The sequence below is a fragment of the Lissotriton vulgaris genome, unplaced genomic scaffold (assembly GCF_964263255.1).
Source record: "Lissotriton vulgaris unplaced genomic scaffold, aLisVul1.2 SCAFFOLD_661, whole genome shotgun sequence".
NCBI classification, from domain to species: Eukaryota; Metazoa; Chordata; class Amphibia; order Caudata; family Salamandridae; genus Lissotriton; species Lissotriton vulgaris.
In genome coordinates, this window is record NW_028249328.1 from 681,079 (window position 1) to 701,392 (window position 20,314).

Here is a 20,314-nt window from a genome sequence, read left to right on the forward strand (position 1 = left end):
TTTTACCCATGAATGATACACCAGACACTTTGTTTATGGGTAAAGAACTGCTGCAGGTTTATCATCATACAACCATAGTATGACATTAGTGGGTCATCTTACGGGCGATCCAGGGCAGGCAGCCCCTCGCTGCCCCGCCCGCCTGTAGAGCCAGCCAGCATGGTGGGTAGACGCCCGGACAGTGCCGCACCTTGTAGATCCTTATCTTGGACTCCCGCCCCTTTCAGGGCGGAGCGGAATGGCACACCCCCGGTTGGTTCAGGCCCTCCAACCGCCCAAAGAAGGACTAACGGGGCGCCGTCGTGGTTTCCGGTACCTCCTGCGGCTCACGGTCTTAGGCTCGGGCACCCTTACTGTGCCGGGCAGAGGCACCCTTACTGTACCCGTCTGCCGCAGAAGTACCCTTACTGTACCCGTCTTCCTCCAGCTCGCCCTGTAACTCCACCACAGCTCTGGAGGAGGCTACCGTCGATGCCAGGGTCCCCCACACCAGAATACTTTAGTGACATCCTGCAGCTGCGAGTGCATCTTGTCAATCTAGTAGGAATATATCCATGCCACCCTTGAACAAGTGCACCCCATCCTTTTCGTAGTAACCCTAGATTTTCTCTTGGATCAATGCATGTCTAATGAATCCTATGCCCCTTCGTTCCCTGAACTTCTGCATGGACCTATTGACCCTCCTGCGTGAATGTTCAACTGCCGCTGTGGTTCTAGCACCCCGCCATTCCCTGCGTGGCACGATCTCGGACCTTAGACAATCACCGTTCCAGTACACCGTGCATAGTACTTATTACCTCTGTCTCGTGACCAGTCACCTCTATTGGGCATTCGTTGAACCCCAGGCGGCTATTTAACCAGATCCTATCCAGGGAAAATCCAGTTGGGCACCTGGAACATGCCCTCCGGGCATGAAAATACCGCCTAAGGCAATCCACTTTCGAACCTGAATAACCATTATTTAAATCTGACTCAGGCTGCACGCCACTAGGGCACCTAGCCATGCCGCATGCTTACCTGTGCACCTAGCCCATGGCCTTCCACTGCGTAAACTCTGCAGTTCGAATTCAGACTGTTTGTTATTACCTGGTCACGTCTAAAAAAGGGGCACTACCTCTTCAACCGGGCTACTGTTGGCTTAGTCCATGCTTCCCCGTTGCATAACATGAATAGCTACCACATCGCTTCCTTGCCTAGCCACTGATAGAAAACCACCCCTGCCATGTCTGCCCCGGTTTCAACTGCCCCGCGTGACATTCCCATCTTTAAGATGCGCTGGGGGTGGCATTAAGACTACGAATGGCACTATATTGCTGATCACTAAAACACTGAGGATGGGGGGGACCCCTTACATAATTATTCCCATTCAACCAGCAAGAAACTCTCAGCAGACCATAGATGGGGGCAGCCTATGTGAGATAGTCCTGACATGGATCGTGCATGCGTGAGCCGGATATATACGCGATATTCTGGGCGACAGTCTACCCTTGAGGTTACTCCTTTGTCACCTATGAGCTGATGCCAACAGCTGCCTAGAGTACATGGGCACACTTGGCGCAAATGCCATGGTGATTTGTGCAATCACTACGCGTAACACTGCTTCCATTCTCCCTTACAAGCAGTCATATCCTGGTTGCTCCCTAGAGCCCCTAACCCGGAAACGCATTCCGGCTCCCAGCACGGAGCCCGCCCTGGCTCTTCCTGCTTACGTTACCACCTAACATACTCAGATTGGTGCCTGCGAATTTGCTCCATTTATCCCGCAATTTAGAACCAAGTTAAACTCTAATCCTGGACGTTCGGACTCAGCCCTCACACACTGGCCCAGTGTCCTCATCAAGTGTACCGGCTCCCGGCCTTGGCATGCCAGCCAGCTCGGCGGAATCTGACCCTTCTGGGGCGAGCCCGTGCGTTTCTGGAAGAAAGAACAAATCCATAAAAAACGTCCCCAAACCGTGCTAACAGGTACACTTATTGCTCACTCGGACGCCCGGTTCAGGGCCCATTCTTTGCGTCCCAGTTTCTGTACCCACAACACATTCCCTACGCACGTGGGGTGCATACTATGCCCATATCCCCCAGTTGTTTAAAAGATATTGGCTTTTCAAATTACTAGGAAGGCATGCATGATTCCCCTTGCTCTGCCCACAGCTTCCAGTGAGAACACCCCAATTATTGCCCTGCAAAACCCAATTGTTCAGACTCTCCAGTAGTTCCTTCAAAATAGAACATACCACTATTGCTCAGAGGATACCTCATATGTCCCGACCAACGTGTCACTTCCTGGGTGTAACCTGCGCGCCCCAACCAGGGACCGTAATGACACTGAGGAGAACATGGATACCCCCTGACCCTGTATGCTGCCCCCAGTGTGCTACGACCCTTATACCTGTTGGTGGCAGGTGGCCCCACCCTGTGAGTAGGGCGTTTTTCCAGCGCGGTTCCTGTGTTAGCGACAGAAACATTCATGAGAAGCCCGGCAACCCACCCCTCATCTACCAATCCGGATTCTCTGTAATGAGCAGGGGCCAAGAAAGTATCACAAGCTACCCAGGCCAAGCATGTTTGGAGCCAGATGCATCAATGTAGCGTCTGGAAACTAAGTTAATTATTCACCTGCTGAATCTGATAATGATCGATGCACCATGGAGTGTGTGATTAGCGTCAACTCCTAACTCGTCCCTGTACTATTCTCTTACCTGATGGAAGACCTATTCATATAGAAATTCCTATTCTCCTTGGCTATGGAGGTGTCTTCCCAGAGTGTTCTTGTGGTTGGAGAGTCTGCGTGGTTCGGGGGTCTGCTATTTATTGCAGTGTTATCCTTCTACCTGTGTTTGGTACTCCATTGTAACAAGCACCCGTCCCTATACTCCTGTAACCCACTGAAGGCAGCCCCTTACAATGGCATTCTCAGGGGTAGAGGCCCTCGAGGTGACCTCATTTCGGAGAGGTACACACCGGTCGTTTCTTAATGTTTTGAGATTCTGGGATGGCTAGGAAGCTGGTACTTGAATGCAACTTTGAATAAGACGTGTATTCATATTTTAGTGTGGCAATTTGTCCTCTATTTTGTTTTATTGTTGCCGGGTTCGCACTTCAGGCGTAGCATTTCAGGTTCAGGTGACGGCAAGTCCCCTCATCCTTTAAACCCACTGAGGCAGCGTAGATACGACGAGTACCATTGAGTTGGGTAACAATAAACCCCTGTTACTGAGTACCAAGCTGTCCCTTGACCTCCTTGGTTTGGAGACAATGTGGCTCTTCGGTAGTTCATTGACTTCAATACTGCTCTTCTACAGGTAACAATGAAGCGCTGCGATTGGTCTGTGCGGGCTGGTATGCCGCTCGCTTGAGGAAAGGGAGCCTGTGCCTCTTCTCCAGCCGGCTGTGCAACCCACCTTTGTTGGAGAAATGTAAGTGCGCATGTCGGTTTAGCTGTCCAAACTGGCATGCACACTTACAGTGCCCAACTTTGCTCCTCCCAGTTGCCCTGCAGACTTGGCTCAGTCAGTGAAATATAAAATGATATAAATTGTTTTATTATCATTTTTTTTTTCATTTGCTCGGTCTGAGCAGTGGGGTGAAGCTCCTCTGCCATAACGGAGGAGCTGCCACTGATGTTGTGCACTCAACATATAGCTTCTAGTTTTGTGTTGGTAGCTGGTCTTGCAAGTCACAGCCCATTCCACCAAGAGATACTAGTTCGGTCTCTGAGGTCTGCCTTGTCGCTCAGGTCCAGAAGTGCAAAAAGGTAACTGTGTTAGTTGGTGAGGTGGAAAACACTCATTGAAAAAGTGCCCTTGGAACTATAGAACCTATCTTGTCAGCACCACATATAACAAAATTCAGATAAAACGAAAAATGAAACCCAAATTAAACAAAACGAGTATAGAATGTAATTGCTGAAAAAACAAACAGTAGTAAGCACTCAGTAGAAAACAATTTGCTTTTTAATTTATTCCGGTTATTGGATGAGGAAATCCAACTGATGCAAAATATTTCCCACTCAAAAAGCACACCTTTCAGCACTCCATGATCTCACTAAAATACTATGGGATTTTCTTTCTAGCACCCTCATTGCCACAGAGACCTCTGTGGGTAAATACATGTGGAGGTATGCTTCTGCAGCCCGTAAGGTGGCCGCTAAAAAGTACATGGGTATTCTTCATGGGCCTGTTGGCGTGGTTGCTGAGCCCTTCTCTGGAGTCAGGTGGGCCTGCCTTGGCGCTCCTTTCTGACTGTTCTACTTCTCCAGTGGGTCGTTCCTACATAATCCCTAGGAAGAAGCCACCCCCTGCTCCGACCTGGCGTTCTCGGGTATATATTGATTTGGGCCTCTGCCCAGCTCCACTCGACACTTTGGCATGACCTAGTGGTCCTCCACCGAGTGCATGCCGCTAATTAATCCATTGACTTTGCCTCTGGTTGGACAGACTAAGATGAGTGAAGCTGTTCATATCTGCAGACCCTAAGCTTAAACCATCTACGTCTGTTTGAAAGCTTGTGTAGTTCAGGAAACTCAAGATTCAGGATTTGAATATAATCTCATCAGCAGCGACCATTACAACCTTAGCGTTGTAGAGGGTTTTTTAAGTATTTCTACGACTAAGGTGCCACATTGTTGTGAGCTCACAGCTACCTTTGTAATTTATCAACTATCATTTAGAACTAGTGATTACATACTCTGCTTTCTTCTTTCACATTGACAGATTTGTAACTGGTGATACTTTTTGCATTATCAAATAAAATGTCATTTCTGGTTGTAAACACAATTTAGTGACTGTTGTGCTTAGCCCTCATATCAGAAGAGACCTGCAGCGGTGGTAGCTGCTTTGAAAGTGATTTTACAAAGATCACGTGGCAGTGATCCCATTCCTGGTGTTCAAGGAGCAGACACCTGGGGATTTTTACCAGCAATTCCTCACATTATATCATTGGTTTCAGAACAGGTGCAAATCTCTCTGTCTTTGGGATTATCAAGGGAAGAACGCCACAAGGGGATGCACCTATAGCTCTCTTGCTGGCAGTTAGGTAGTCAAAAGAGTTTTTGGAGAAAATCCCCTGGGATTCAAGCTTAATCTAGGGTGTCTGGCCAACTATACTTGAGGTGACTCAGAATAGGGTCCAGTTGGCATTCCATTGAAAATATTGCCTGAAAAACGCAAATTCTGTGTTTCTTCCACATTTGTTTCATTAATTGTCAATTCCGCAATACTGGATAAGCTGGTAAAGACCCAGGGTATCGGGTCAGTCGGTGGATCAGAGCCAGGGTGTAGGAGTCTACTAGTAGGGCGCTCTAGGGTTGCATTGGCAGTGGAGAAGTGTGGCTCAGGGGTTAGAGGCGGCAGACCCGGAAGCTGAGATCGGCCCTGGACCAGGGTTCAATTCCCCGCCTCGGCGGGTCTTGGGCTCAAAAAATTCCACGGACTCGATAATTCTCGCTCCGGTGCCTTCTCAACTCACGGGTTCACACTCTGCGACTCTGGGCAATAGCTTGTTTAATCTCCACAACGGCCCCTCGCGGCGGGATGCCTGGCTTTCACCTTGTGGATACCCTGCCGGGGTTATCTCACAGGGGAATACCAGGACGGGTTCCCTAAGCAAGCGCCGGGAAACCCTTTGTGGGTAGCTGTGCGCTATATAAGCTCAAATACATTTACATTTACATTTACATGAATGGTATAAGCGACAGTATTGGCAGCTCATGGATCTGTGACCAGGCTCTGAAATGTTAGGCCGCAGCATTAAGTCTGAAATATTGTGATCTTTGTCTTCTTCAGCCACTCCAGCTGGGGGGACACGTATGCCCTCGGAGAACCCAGGACTCACAAGATGGGGCAGAGAGCAGCCATCAACACAAAGTCAGTTTGTGTTTAAGGAGCCAACCGAGGTACGTAAAACAAGCAATTCGCTGTGCCCTGCTTTCTGTGCATCATTACTGTAGCAGTACCTGCGTGTTGAAACCATGTCAATAGCTTCTTTCACTTTCTCACTCCAGATGATAGACTTTTTGTTAATTGTAATTTGTGGAAGAGAAAGAAATCAGTATTGCAATATCATTCTAACAAGTGATGGCATTGCCCATATGTGTGCATCGGGGTCACTGGGGAAGATCCCAAAACATATCCTATGGTTCGGTTGAGAACAGCTGAAGTTAGGATACCCGCTCTCGCAGGAAGAACACAGTGCTCTTAAACGATTCCCTGAAAAGTATGTGTTGTATTTATTTATAAAAGAAAAGAAAACATTCACTGCTTTTCAAATTACATTTATTAACAAAACCCTCCTTGTACCACCCTTATGCGGGAATTTAAGCTATTCAAGAAAGTAAAACTTTCAAATAATATTTACAACAATTCTCATTTTCCAGTGGCCACATTTTTTTAAGCCAGCCCTGCTCCAACCTGGATCACATCTCAAAGTTTAACAAGCATTTGCAATGCAATATAAATAGATCTCGCATTTGCGAGAGTTTGTGCTATTGCCATTGTAAATGACAACGCCTTTTATTTATCTGTTTTCAAAACCAACACATACATAAAAGGCATTGTCATTTATAATGCCAATAGCTTAAACTCTCGCATCTGCGAGACCGATTGCATTGCAAATGCCTGTTTGTGTTTACATTGGCGCACAAATATGCCTCTATGTTGGAGCTCACGTTACAGAGTGAGGAATGCAGCATCCCGATCACAAACAATTCAAAAGCTTGTTATGTGCTACCCCAAGCTATTGTCCCTGGTGTAAACTATGTACAACCATTCCTCCCATCATCTTTTGTGTTTTCGATACTTTCACAAATATTTAGGCTGTCCTGTTTTTTCATGTTTATTTGTTGTGTATTTCAATGGTGTTTTGTTAGTGTATTCCAAACCTTTTGAAATTGGTGTTTATTCAGCTGCCTAACCCTCTCCAATAGTCAAAACTGTAATTTTTCCAGTGTTTGCAGTGATTCTTATAAAGCACAAATTCAATTTAATGGAGAAGTAATGCAGGGCATGAAGTGTTTTCCCACTGGTAGTGTGCCCAACTGACTTAAGTTGGACTGTTTCACCCTCACTCACATCTCATTACCCTCTCTCAAATCTCATGACCTCTCACGCTTACTCTGTTAGGAATCACTCTGTTTTACAAGACTGTTAATAGATTACAAAGTTAGAGGGCTATATTCAACATTTTTAATAAACAAATTCCTTGAAACAGTTGGTGGTCATTCACCTATTCTTTTCTAAATATTATTACAGGGTTGCGGTGGTCAACCCCTGCCAGCAGCATAGGACCTTTTGAAACCTCTCAAATCTTGAATTACCCCATATAAATTTCTAGCATTCTAGGCACCTGACACGGGATGCTTTAGCATGCTTGCCAATGCTTTTCTGCCCTCTGTGTCTGAATCCATTGAGGCAGTGCTGCTGTAGTATGGATTTTCATAGCTGGCGAGTGTCCCATGGCAAATGCCTCACTTTTAAGTTAGTCCTGACCTTTTAACAGAAACCACATTATGTTCTGGGACTTGACATTTTGCTTTGAGCATCTAACTAGGACTTCAAGACCCCCTCGCTACTATTACAAAAGTTACCTTACGAAATGTCCACAACGGTTACACAAGTTGCCCAAAGAAAAGTCCTCATCCATTGTATATATTTCGCTCGACCTTAGTGGTTGGTCAAGCGTTGTGCCCAGCTGAAGGGTGACTTCTTCCTCACGTGTAGTAGGTGCTCCTTCAATGCTTTCTTCTCCATTCATCTTACGCTCCTTCCAACCGTCCTCTCCACTACGGACACTGGATGCGCAGCGCGGCCCAGGTGCATCATTGGATATTGTTTATCTACCTTCTTTGCGCACACACTTGAGTGTGCCACTGTCTCAGAACAACTTGAAGAGCTTTTTGCAATCCATATTTCCTCTCGAACATGAAAAACGTTCAGGTTCAACATTTATTGGTGATGCAGGCTTCGATCCAGCTGGTCCGAAAATTGCCTTTTTTCGCTCCTCTTAAGGAAGTTATATATTCTACTGCAGTTTTTCCTTCTATATGATAATGGATTCCGAAACAGAGCCTTCCATCACAATAATTGCTGTTTGGCTAAAAAATGTCCTTAGCATCCAACTCATTTATTAAATTTTGTTAGATCTCCAAAAATACTCTGCCCTTGGCTACTAAGCAATGGATCAGCAAATCTTTTTCTTATTTTGAGGCTGGGCTACTTAAAGGACTCTGCAGGTCCACACGGCTATCGCATGATAATTGCTGACGTCCTTCCATTTTCTCCACTTAATCAAAGGTTTTTGTGAAGAAAACACTAAAACTGTCCGAGCCATTGTAAAATTCACTGATCAGAAGACAGACCAGCTATCACTCCTGATAGTACACAGTTTTTATTGGGAACAACGGACAACACAACATCTGGGCTGTATAAGTTGACCAGCGGTACAGTTGTAGCAGAGAGAAGGTGCCCACTGCAGTACAACAACTACTGCTTTACAGTGAAACTCAATAATACAATATCCTCACTCTAGTCCCTCTCGCACCCGCCATGTGCACAGAGCTGCTACGCGACTGCGCTGAAACTTTCTTTCTTAATCTCGATTCCTCACTTCTTACCCCTGAGTTTGGGACACAGCTTGTAGCCTACGGATGCTACAGTCACTCATAGAAGAGACTGGATTGTAACTGTTTCAGGTCTGGGATGCCTCCTCTAGTTGGGCTATCTCATTTTTGCTTTGAGGTGTTCCTTCTAGACGTCATGCAGCAGAACTGATCGCTACCCCTGCTTTCTGCCAAACCATCAGGACTCCTGCTCCTCAGCAGCTCTATGGGTCCATTGGAACATCAGTAGCCTGTTTAATTCTCTCTCTATAAATCCGGCTAAGGTGGGGGCTGGGCTACTTAAAGGACTCTGCAGGTCCACCACGGGCCCAGTCTGGAAGAAACCTGCACCAAGGGTTGGCTCTTCTTTGACCAACAGAGCTTGGAAGAGGTACGGCTGGCCCACGGCACTTTCATCTTGAGCATACAAAAGAGACTTCCGAAGACAGGCTTTAGTCAACTCCCCTTGATTAATCGATTTGGATCCAGTCATCAATATCAAAATATTTGTAGATTTCTATGTAGCTCTTTTTTAGTACTATTAACTTGGTTTGATTTCTTTTCAGGATTATTTTATGCACTTTAGAGTGAATTTCACATTGCACTTAAAACTACAGGACCAAGCGCTTCACCATCTATGTGCATACCATATTGTGAAGTGTACAGATAAGAACAAGGATAGCTCTGTAACCCTTTATTGGTAGCGGATAGCTTAAACATGGTGCTCAAGCCGTCGACCAGATTTGGAGAACGTAGTTCAAATGAAGACATGGTGTTGGCTTTTCCTCTCATCTGCACACTTCAGGCCAAGAATAAATGAATGATATTACACCAAATAACTCCTTTTAAATCCACTTACTCAGCATGTGGCAGAACAAATCACAGTTACTATTTTCATATGTTACTAAAAACTGACATGGAAATTGAGGAACCTATAGAAAGCCACCATAATCCACATTATTCTTTTTTTTTTTTTGTTAGGCACGGGGAGATTAAGTGATTTGCCCAAAATCACAGGATGTTTCCTATCGTTGCCAAGACTCGAACCCAGTTCCCCGGATTCAAGGTCGACCGCCCTAGCCGATAGGCCAACTCCTCTCTCACTTTGCGAAGCCATTTTCCTAGTATAAATAATGTCGCCCATTGGTCTTCTATAAGATTCATATGTGAACAGTTTTTCCTGGTGCCGCCATGCCCCTTGGATCTAGTCTCTCCTTTATGGAAGATGAGAAAAAGTAAATATTAATAAGAATAGCAAGATGGGTTGGCATGATAAATAATACTGACTAACCAAAGCACGACTGGAGTGAAAGGAAAGATTCCAAGATGGACGTCCAACGAGTAGAACATTCAATATGACAAAGGAACAATAGAGTACTGCAGTTAGGAGCACTGTGAAAATGTGGTCACTCATTCGGAATGAGAGCTCTTTCTTCTGAAATGGTACCGATGGAGGTATCTCTGCATCTCCAGAGACTCCTATCTCTGGAGATCGATGGCAGGACCTTTTTTAGCTTTGTGCATTCGGAAGAGAAGTTGAGCCTCTATATATATCTCAGGAATAATTTTTTCACATAATGCTTTTTTTAAATCAAATTTTGAAGTTGTTTTCTCCAGAAGAGATAGTCCTGGGTGTAAATTCTGAAATGAGAGGCTTCTAGTTTTCATAAAATGTATATAGGCTCCTATCAGCATAGTAATAAAACTTGAGTCCTTATATTATGAAGCTCGTAAAAACATACATTTCCCTTGCTGCACCAAAGCAATCTCTAGAGCCAGATTTTCGCAACACAAAGATTCCAGCAGCCAGTGCCTATTGAAAATTCTTGCTCCGGATCCCCACAAGTGCCGTATTAGGACCTTGGACATAAGGGTGCTACAGAAAATGATCATATAACTATTATTGTTATTTTTCAAGGTGTGGCCTTCACCTACCAATGCTCTTTATAGAGCATGGTTAGCTCAATGAGTTGAGTGACAAATAATTGGGAAGAAATCATCCCCAATCAGATCTCCGCTGCTTTTGTTTGGATACCGAGGAATCCGAAAGCCTTTTCTTCGAATGCATCTAGCTTTCTCTGGCTTGCGAAAACAGGATCTAGTACAATTGTTTCAATCTTGTACGATAAATTCCTACAACATTTGCTCTAGATACATGTAAAACAATCTTTGTGACACGTTCGCTATCATTATCTGGAAGGATGACACAATATGTACCCAAGAAAGGTGGGTAGTGTTACTGGTAAATTTCTTGACATTTCCCATTGTTGGATAACAAAATCTATATTTGTGCAATTACAACAAAATGTTGAAATGTGAAGCTCTTGGAGAATCAATTAGTTCTTCATAATAAAATTGAAATTAGGTACCCTCTGAACTTATGAGCCCAAATAACTATTTGTCCTGAACCACGTTATATGAGATAACCTGAAATGATTTACTCCCAACTGTAATGCCTTTTGCAGTACAAACAATTCTTTTTTAGGCCTCTGAGCTCAGTATTCTGTTGGACTTTAGTTGGGTGAGATGTGGTAGATTATTCACGAGGAGTGCTGGGACCAGGTGAGCTAACAATGCGCTAGTATTATAGTATGAAGGGCTAAAGGGATGATAAACCACATACAACAAACCCCACAGGAAGCTCCCTTCTAGAGAGTTGGTTAGAAACAAGAGTTCAGTAGCAGTTAGACTGTCCTGAAACTGGTTATGTGAGACAGAGGCTAGAGTCTGATAGTGCTGTCTCCATCCTCAATTAGGAATAACCCTACACCAATGGGCTTCTTCGGTGACTGGTGGAAGCCAGGTAGGCTGAGTCCCCACCACTATATTCCCAGTAAAGTTCCTTGAGTGCAAGGACTTCCCAAGTACCTCAGTACCAAGCAGGTTGCTGAAATGTGGCAGCACACCCAGCACTCTTGTGTCAGAATACAACCCCCTGCCCCAAAGTGGGTGTTTGTTTCTGAAAATGAACAGGGGCCCTGACATGCAGTCAGTTTTCTCCAGCCACTGATTTTTAGCAGTAGGGTGTTTGTTGACTCTGCAAATCAACATCCCTGGTACAGATCTAAATGGGACACGCGAGTGGAAGATTTGGTGGAATGGGAGCCCCGGCAATCACTCTAGAACTCCGGCTCGACGTTACCTAACCTTGACCATCATGGTCTGATTCTTAGAAAGCAATAAGAGTGGAAAGTAAGTCAACAGTCAAAAGGAGCACAGATGAGTTCTTCTAGTCCGTGAAGGATTCAGGAAACAAATGTAGGAAACCAGTTGAAAGAGATGTTGCGTACAATCGGAGGAATAGCGGATAACGAGAGTGAGGAGATCATTCAAATGGAAGTTTAAGAAACACATGTAGGCCAAGTTAGGCATGGTTTAATTCAGGTAGGGCAGCAGCTGGAAGCACTCTGGGTAAGTGGCAGGTCCGAGCAGGCTGTAGGACCCAATATGCTTCTTTATCTTCCTAAGAATGGTGGCTCACACCATTTTCTGTGTCAATGACTGTGACTGTTCGCGTGGTGCAATGTTATCCATCCGGATAGCCATGCTGTTGTATCAGAGGGTTCCAGCTGAGGCTTAAGAAGAGGTGTTGGATGAGTGACCAGGGGAACAAACCTGTTTTTGTCAAACATCTGTTAGGATTAGTGGCAGGAGAAGGTTTACCGATAAGAATGAGACATAACTATAAGACCAACGCGAATGGACTTGTGACCCGATGGTTGTTGATGTTTTTGATAGGAACCCAATCATGAACTTTTCAAGCTGTTGTTACTCAGATTTTGTATAGGATTCAGAGTTATGTAAAGTTGTATTGTGATGCCGAACATATTCTTGCTTATAAAAATAAAAAAAGAAAGAAAAATAACAAGAATCACTCTGCAGCAGGTGCCTCTCTGAGAGGGATAGGCACACCAACAGAGCGATGCTGCTATCACTCAAGCGAGTATGGTGAGGCAGAGAGACCTTGGCTCTCCGCAGCTGCACTTACCTTAGGTGTGAGTCCCCCATCTCCACTCAGCTCTTTCTCACCTCTTAGTCTTTCTGTATGACCTCAATGTCTGTTTTTCAACCAGTATCCCTTTATCTTGTCTTTAGGTAACACGCAGAATCCCAGAGCCAAGAGTAATCGAGTGAGTATAAACTTTTCAAAGAGCCTGAGATGTTTTGCGTTCTTGGAGTGAGAACAGGGTTGTTGGGGAGCACGGTGAGGTTCCGTTACCATCACATGAAAGAGAAATGATGGCCTGTGCATGCACGAGCCTGTGTGGGGTCGCTTGGATACTCCATGGGTTGTAAGGAGCTTGAGCTGTTGTACCATGCCTAGTTGTTGGCGATTGCAAAGTCACACTAAAGAGGCTTTCTTTTTTTTATCACTGCAGTTATCTTTATAGCGGCTACTTATTAATTGTACTACACATCAAAAAAAGAACCCGTTACTTACCTTTAGCAATCATTTTGCGATTTGAGACTGTTTTAGATTAAAATGTGCATTATTTCGCAATCTAGTGGTTGGGTCTGAAAAAAAAACTATATTTTGCGTGTACACCATAGGCAGACCTTTTCTGACTTTTGGGGAATTTTTTTTTTTTGGTTCAGCAGTTGGATTTAGATCTGAAGCAACTGATTATTTTTCCATCCTAAATTCTGTATTTATTAAGGGCTACTTGTTCTGCGTGAAAAAGCACAACGCCTCAATGTGTGTGTATGCTACATAAAAAAATACTTTTTGGATGGCGCATTAAAGAGGTGCAGTGTGGTGAAAATGGTTATGGTAGGAGAAGAAATATCCCTGCGTTTTTTGTCCATGTACAGTGCCCCCTCCCCGCCCCCGAACAATCCAAAATAATGCACACAATGGTGACTGGAGGGGTTAGCCCCCAGATAAATGGTCAGGGTGGTGTACGGGTGTTTTGCATATTCGGTAATTATGCGGCATCTCATAACATACTGAGACATGGGCCGGCCAGCTCGTCTCTAAGAGAATGGCTAGTCATGAGATAGTTAGCACACTGAAAGTATCTGATGTGAACTACTGGCACACACCTTCTTCTGGCTGACATTCATTTGGCTTTTTGCTCTATTTATTTCTTGTATCTGGTGTCAGCTAAGGCCTCTTGATTCCGCTAAAATTATTTGTTTAATATACTTTCTTTTTTAAATTTTAATTATTTTTGCATGGGTCAGGGGGTACGAAAGTCCCACTAAGTATAAAGTACTGAAGATCCATCCAGATCAGAACGGATTTGTGCCAAGCAGGAACACTTCGTCCAACATCCGGCGGCTGTTGCACGTGCAGGATCTGGAAAAAGCCTTTGATTCTCTATCATGGGTATATTTATTTCGCGTCTTCCAGCATGCAGAGATAGGTCCTCACCTTCAGGCATACACTAGGCTTATATACACCGCTCCCACATCCAGAGTTAGGATAGGCCCCCTTATCTCCGCCTCCTTTTCGGTCCACCGTGGCACCCATCAGGGCTGTCCGTTATCCCCCTTCCTCTTCGCCATGGCGATGGAGCCTTTAGCAGCCTGTCTTCTGGCTGAGGGGGAGGAGTGGGGAATTCCTATTGCCAATTCCGTACATACGATGTCATTATATGCTGACGATGTCCTCATATGTGTTCGAGATATTGCAGCAGACCTCAGCTCTATAACGCATACTTTGAAGGACTTTGAGGATGTGGCTGTACTACGCGTTAACTGGGCCAAGTCCACAGTTTATCCCTTGGTACAGGCAATGCCTCAGTGCCAGCTGCGGCTGGGTAATGTTAACCTTTCGTGGAGTCCTCAAGCAGTACGGTACCTGGGGACCGTCTGTATCACACGCCACAGGACATCTACGAGGGCAACTATCAAAGGCTGATGACGGGCATTAGATCGTCCATACACTTCTGGAACAAGCTTTCACTCGCAGTTGCGGGCAAGATAGCGGTCGCCAAAATGATACTAGTCCCAAGGCTCCTATATCTCTTTTCTAACCTCCCGGTGGTTCCCTCTCGATCGTCCTTCAGTGACACCTTGCTGAGGACCCTTATCTGGAGTACTGGCCGCAGGCGCATCGCCCTGGTAAAGTTACAGTTGCCTATTGACCAAGGAGGGCTGGCTGCGCCATCCTTTGAAGCTTACTTCCTGGCCGCCCAATTACAGTGGGTGTCCAGATGGACGGCAGGTCGGGCGCAACGAGAGCTGACCACGGCAGCTGGACAACTGCAGACTCCCGCTGTCCACCACATACTTCTACCGGGTGCTGCACCCCCCTGACCAAGTCACTCAAATGATGACAGCGCGCGCCTGTCTCACACGCATCTACGGAATGAATCGAGCGCACCCCCATATTCCCCCCCCTGCTGTTGGTAGGGCTACCCAAAAGTCGCACACACTATATGGAGGAAATGCTGCACATATGGACGAAACACGCCTTGACAGAGGTTGGGGCCCTCTATTTTGACGGACAACTGCAGTCGTTTGAGGCAATCGTGACAGACTTTGAGCTTCCAAGGGGGCACTTCTTGGTACATAGGCAACTGTTAAATGACTGTTGCAAACATTGGCACGCTATAGGACGAGCCCCCGACACACCCGATCCTTCACGCGATCCTACAGATGGGCCCAGGGAGTCACCTAGTTACTTGGATATACAAAGCTATACATTCCCTTTAGCAACCCTCACTTGCGTTGCTCAGGGAACAATGGGAAGACGACTTTCTCAGGCCTTTACATGATAGGGAATGGGTCAAAGCACTAGCGTACACCAAGAAAGTCTACAGCAACTACCACTTCAAAAACATACAATTACATAACCTACATCGGGCATATGTCACTACTGCAAAGCTGCAGAAGTACTTCCCCGATGGCACCTTCAAATACCCAAGATGTCGGGAGCCCGCTGCCTCCTTTTTCCACATGCTGTGGGACTGCTCGTCCTTCCACAGCTATTGGTGCACCGTCCATACTACTCTTGGAACTGTCACTGGCTTCCGGGATCTAAACACGTGGGAAGCTAGCACCCTTGGTATCGGTAGGCGGCGTAGGCACATGAAAGTCGAAATGCGCTTTACCTTCCTAGTACTCCTTCTGGCCAAGCGATACATAACAATGCACTGGAAGGCACCTGCCGGTCCCTCCCTGGTGGCGTGTGTGGGTGCAGTCAAGAAATGGGGTGCAGCAGAAGAAGGCATACTGTGTGAGGAGGAAGCTCGAGGAATTCGCAAACATCCAATTTCCATGCCCTGGCCCATGCTACTTCACTTCTTTACACATAAAACGGAGGCAGCTGCGGAAACGGTGAGAGGTTGTTCCCCCAGGCCCTCTCCAGCCTCGGGGGGTGCTCCGGGGAGAATGCAACGGGCCCAAACACCTGATGGGTCTGTCCAAATGGAAGTCATTGACTCACCGCCACATTCCCACATAGATAGCTTCTAGTGCTGCCCCTCCCCCTCTCCCCGTCCAACTCGGCGCAAGCCCATCAAGATATCCCGCAATAGTGCAGCTCTCAGGCATTCTTGCATGTGTAAATCCAGCATATGACACCTCAGTTTTTTGTTTTTTATTACCCCAAGTTTATTTACAGTTTACATAAGGCAGAAGCTCTGAATCTCCCACGAGCTTGCGTATGGGGAGACTTTACATCACACGCCCCTAGCATGGCCTGGAAAGCAACATCTGTGTGGGTACCCTGCATATGAACATAGACTCAGTAGTAGTGTGGCTCACTGGTTAGAGGCAGCAGACCCGAGAGCAGAGGACGGCCCGGGACCAGGGTTCGATTCCCGGCGCGGCAGGTTTCTGGACCAGGGTCAGCGGACTCGATAATTCTCTCGCCTCGGTGCCCACTCTGATCAGCGATCACACTCGGCAACTCTGGGCATTAGCTTGCCTCATCTTCACTAACGGCCCCACCAGACCGCCGGGGATGCCTGGTCTCACCCTGAAGATACCCATTAAGGGACCATCTCTCAGGGAAGCCAGGAAGGGTTTCGCAGCAGTCAAAGCGCCTTGGGACCCTCCGGGTAAGTAGTGCGCTATATAAATGCCTATACATTTACATACATTTACTCATGAGGGACATTGTCACTTACTGAACTGAACGATAATGGCATAATCGTCTTCAACCCCTGTGCCGGAGGGTTGTGATAAACGGTTCCAAGTGGGATCACTTTGTTTGTCAAGATCATCGACCATGAGAGATATGCTGTATGTTATAAAGGAAAAAAATACCAATAAAAGTGTTTTACAAAAAAAAAAAAAATTATGAAGTACTGAACCACTTGTAGTAGCAGTTTCTACATTGACTGTGGGCTGAGGTGGGTCCACCGCTCTGGCTGTTCTTTCTCTTTGGTTGACTGGGAGTACTTGTGATGCGTTCACCAGTCATCATCTAAACTTGTCGAGAGCGGAGTGGTTTGGGAGTCAGTAGGTCGTCGCCATCGGTGAGCTGTACAGATTCAGAGAGTCCTTCTGCTGGTCGGTCAGTGCAGTCCTTCCTGGTTCGTGTGTCTTTAGGATGCAGCTGTGTCTGCATTAAATACAATCTCTTCTGGTTTCATTTATGACCAGTGGGGTGAGCTGATCCAAGGGCTTTTGTTAGGGATGCGGTTGCTTTGGAGAGCAGAGGCGGCGCCTTGGAAGATGGAGGCATCGGTGTGAGAGGAGAGGGATGTGGCTGCCCTTGCATTGTCCATTCCTGTGCGGTGAGGGAATGACTGTGAGGATCATCGAGCTAGCAGTGTGGGTGATGACGTGGGCGTTGTTTAGCGGATCCGAATGTTGTATTCAGTAAACAGTGTATCATTTGCTCAGTGCCTCAGCACTAACACATGTAACGTGTTCTTCACAGCAAAGCAGGCGTGTTTGACATCAGTGTGTCGTCCGCAGGAGTATCGAGGTAAGTTTAACGTAACCTATTATTTTCAGTAAGTAGTATGTCTTTCCTCTGAGAAATGAATTCATCTTCTTTGCTATCCTATCACACCAAGTTGTTCCCCTGTGACTCTCCCCTTCTGTTGCCTGTTTCATTTCTCAACAGATATCGTCAATATCACATTGAGTTGCGTTTACCTCCATACCTTTAGCCCTCAGGCCTTATCCCTTCCCGCATACCCCTTAACTCCAGTCCCGACATCTGGGCTCATGACCTAATCTGTCGGTGGAACCTCATGTGTTTAGTACTAGGGTCTGGAACGGTGACATTACCCCTACCAGTCTAGGCGATTGGTACTGTTTGTCCATTGACCACTTCCACATGCAGCTGGTGTGTCTTTTGACTCCCACCCTTTACCCCACATTCTCAGTCCCCATGGCTGGTTCTTACTCTGCCACTGTAGTTCTTTACACGAACATAGCAATACATCCTAAATGTGTCCGACCAAAGCTCCCTTCTGCACCTGATGTCGCTCTGAAGTTGTCTAGATCACGCCGATGTTTCACGTGCTGTCAGACAGTAGAGGGAACGTTTGCTGCCACAGCAGGCAGGCGAGGTCCATAGAGCCTGTCAGTCAGTCCTCAGGCACCGAGAAGGGCTTCGTTCCCTCAAGAGGTGGCAGCCCAGAAGCCTCCGAAGAGCGAGGCGCTGTTGGTGGCAAAGTCTTCACGTCCAGCTCATTTCCTACCAACCCTCTGTATTCTCAGGAGAAACAAGGGTTCTCTGGGTCCGATAAAATCCATGGCCTCCTTGTCCAGTCTGCACGTGTTGAAGGTGCTGACCACCGCTGAAACTCAGTGTAGTAGCGCACAGAGCACACCTAGCTAGCTCACACCTGAGATGCGCTGTGTGATGCTGAGGCTTAGGGGATCCCTGTGCTGACTGTGCCACAACCTATACAGAGGCGCCATGTTGCGCCCTCACTGATTGCCTGGAGTGCCCTTCTTGCCTGCCCCTTGTCAGCGTAAATCAGAAGATGGGACTCTGCCCTTAGCGTGGCTGCATGCCAAGGCAAACTGAAAGGGAAGCCATAGAAAGGCATGAGGCAAGATTTCAAGCCAGCCAAGGCATGCCGGTCTGAGATGGGGGTGCGAGTTGGTATTTTATGTATAGTAAGTACTGCTCTGTCATTCCACACAGCTTTCATGTTTTAAACACACGTGGACAACTGCACTGACCCCTATAGAAGACCTCCTATAGCTCACCTAGGAAAGCCCATGGGAGGTAGTGCATTATGTTCTAATCAGAGTCTGCTTCCTCGGGATGCACAGTGTGATATTTGGCAAGTAAATATTAGGAGTGTCACCTAGTAGACTTGCAGTCTTAGCCTCTGGGAGTTTAGCTCAGTGTACGCTTTCACTCCTGGCTCGTCTCAGACACTCAGAGTGATATTGTAAAGAGGCTACTTCACAGCCTTCTGCTCCGGCCAAGGGGAAGAAGCGCGTAAACAGTAGGAGCCCTGAACATGCTCATGGTGGAAACAGAAAGGTGGGTCATCATCCTCGCGGGGACCGCGTTATATTACCGACTGGCTTGCATGTAGTTGGAACCTTATTGTTGGGGAAGGGGGGGGGGGGGGGGGAATTTCCTCTAGATTATCTCTGGCTTGGTTGGAAAATCGCTCCGTGGGACTTCAACAGACCCTAGTCTCGGTTATATTTTCGGTCATTCTAGCTAAATTCTTCCAATCCATCAATTTGAAATCAAAGAAATGGACGTCTAAATTTACCAAAAGCAGCCATATTAACATACGTGTTGTATGGCACCAGTGGGGTCATGTGCACACCTACACTGGATGAGCCAAGTGCCAGCCGGGGCCATGTGCCCATTATCAAGACACAGTCTGATGCAGTGGGTACGCAGCCCTCAGACACCAAGCGATGGGTCTCTCACAGCTGAGTGGGTGTCGGCAGATGCCTCCGTCCCTTGAGGGGGCTCGGCAGGTCCCTTTGGATGCAGGTTGAAGATCCCCCTGATCAGATCTGGAGAGTGTGGTCTCTGTGTGTGGTTGCGATGGCTGGCTTTCGAAAGAAGTCGGTGCAGTCAGTGCACAGGGGCTAACAAACTGCCCCCACATTAGGGATTTTCTGCAGGTTCTGGACAGTCCCTGGATACTGAGACTGAATCAAGTAGTCATTACCCAGTGGTGTCTCCGGACCTTTGTTCTTCTGAGCTGCTCTAATGAGCCGTAGGAGCAGATGGCTGCTCTAGTCTATTGAAACAGTGACGTGCTGCAGCTCACTGCAGAGGAGAGGATGCCTACTGAGGTCATGGGATCTCAGGGGCAGATTGAAGATGTCCCTGTGAGTTCCCAGCCATAGCGTAGGTTGGAAACTCAGCAGCCAGGGCCAATTCTGCAGATTACTGTTTGGAAACACAGCAGATCTCACCAACTAGCCCACCCCCAAAGGTGCCAGGCAGAGAACCCACTTTCCTTTTGTTGCTACAGGAATCTAAGGGGAAAAGTAATTTCAAATCAAAAGTTAGAGCAAAGGACATTATTTTTCATTGCTCCGAAATTTTAGAGGTTTCACCTCAATAGGACTCCTGTACAGCAGATGGACAGCACTATGGTTCTTTCTGAATGGAAAAAAATTATTCTCCACCTGGAGGGACTGGTTGATGCTGTAGGAATGCCACAGTGGTCCTTGCTTGTGCTCCCGGGTCGCTGTGGTCACGCGTTCTACCACAGAGATTCCAGAGGAGTGGTTGATGCTGTAAGGATGCCACGGTGGTCCTTGCTTGTGCTCCCGGGTCGCTGTGGTCATGCGTTCTACCACAGAGATTCCAGAGGAGTGGTT

The 20,314-nt window shown here is 46.8% G+C and overlaps 1 protein-coding gene across 1 annotated transcript in view; it reads left to right on the top strand.

Annotated features, from left to right (window-relative positions):
* Window positions 1-20,314, top strand: part of ALKBH3 (alkB homolog 3, alpha-ketoglutarate dependent dioxygenase) — a 219,465-nt gene that overhangs the window by 63,162 nt on the left and 135,989 nt on the right. Inside the window, exons 3-5 of the mRNA XM_086950326.1 lie at window positions 5,784-5,893; window positions 12,689-12,723; window positions 17,430-17,477. Of these exons, the coding sequence (XP_086806452.1) occupies window positions 5,784-5,893; window positions 12,689-12,723; window positions 17,430-17,477 (193 nt within the window). The remainder of the gene's footprint in view (window positions 1-5,783; window positions 5,894-12,688; window positions 12,724-17,429; window positions 17,478-20,314) is intronic.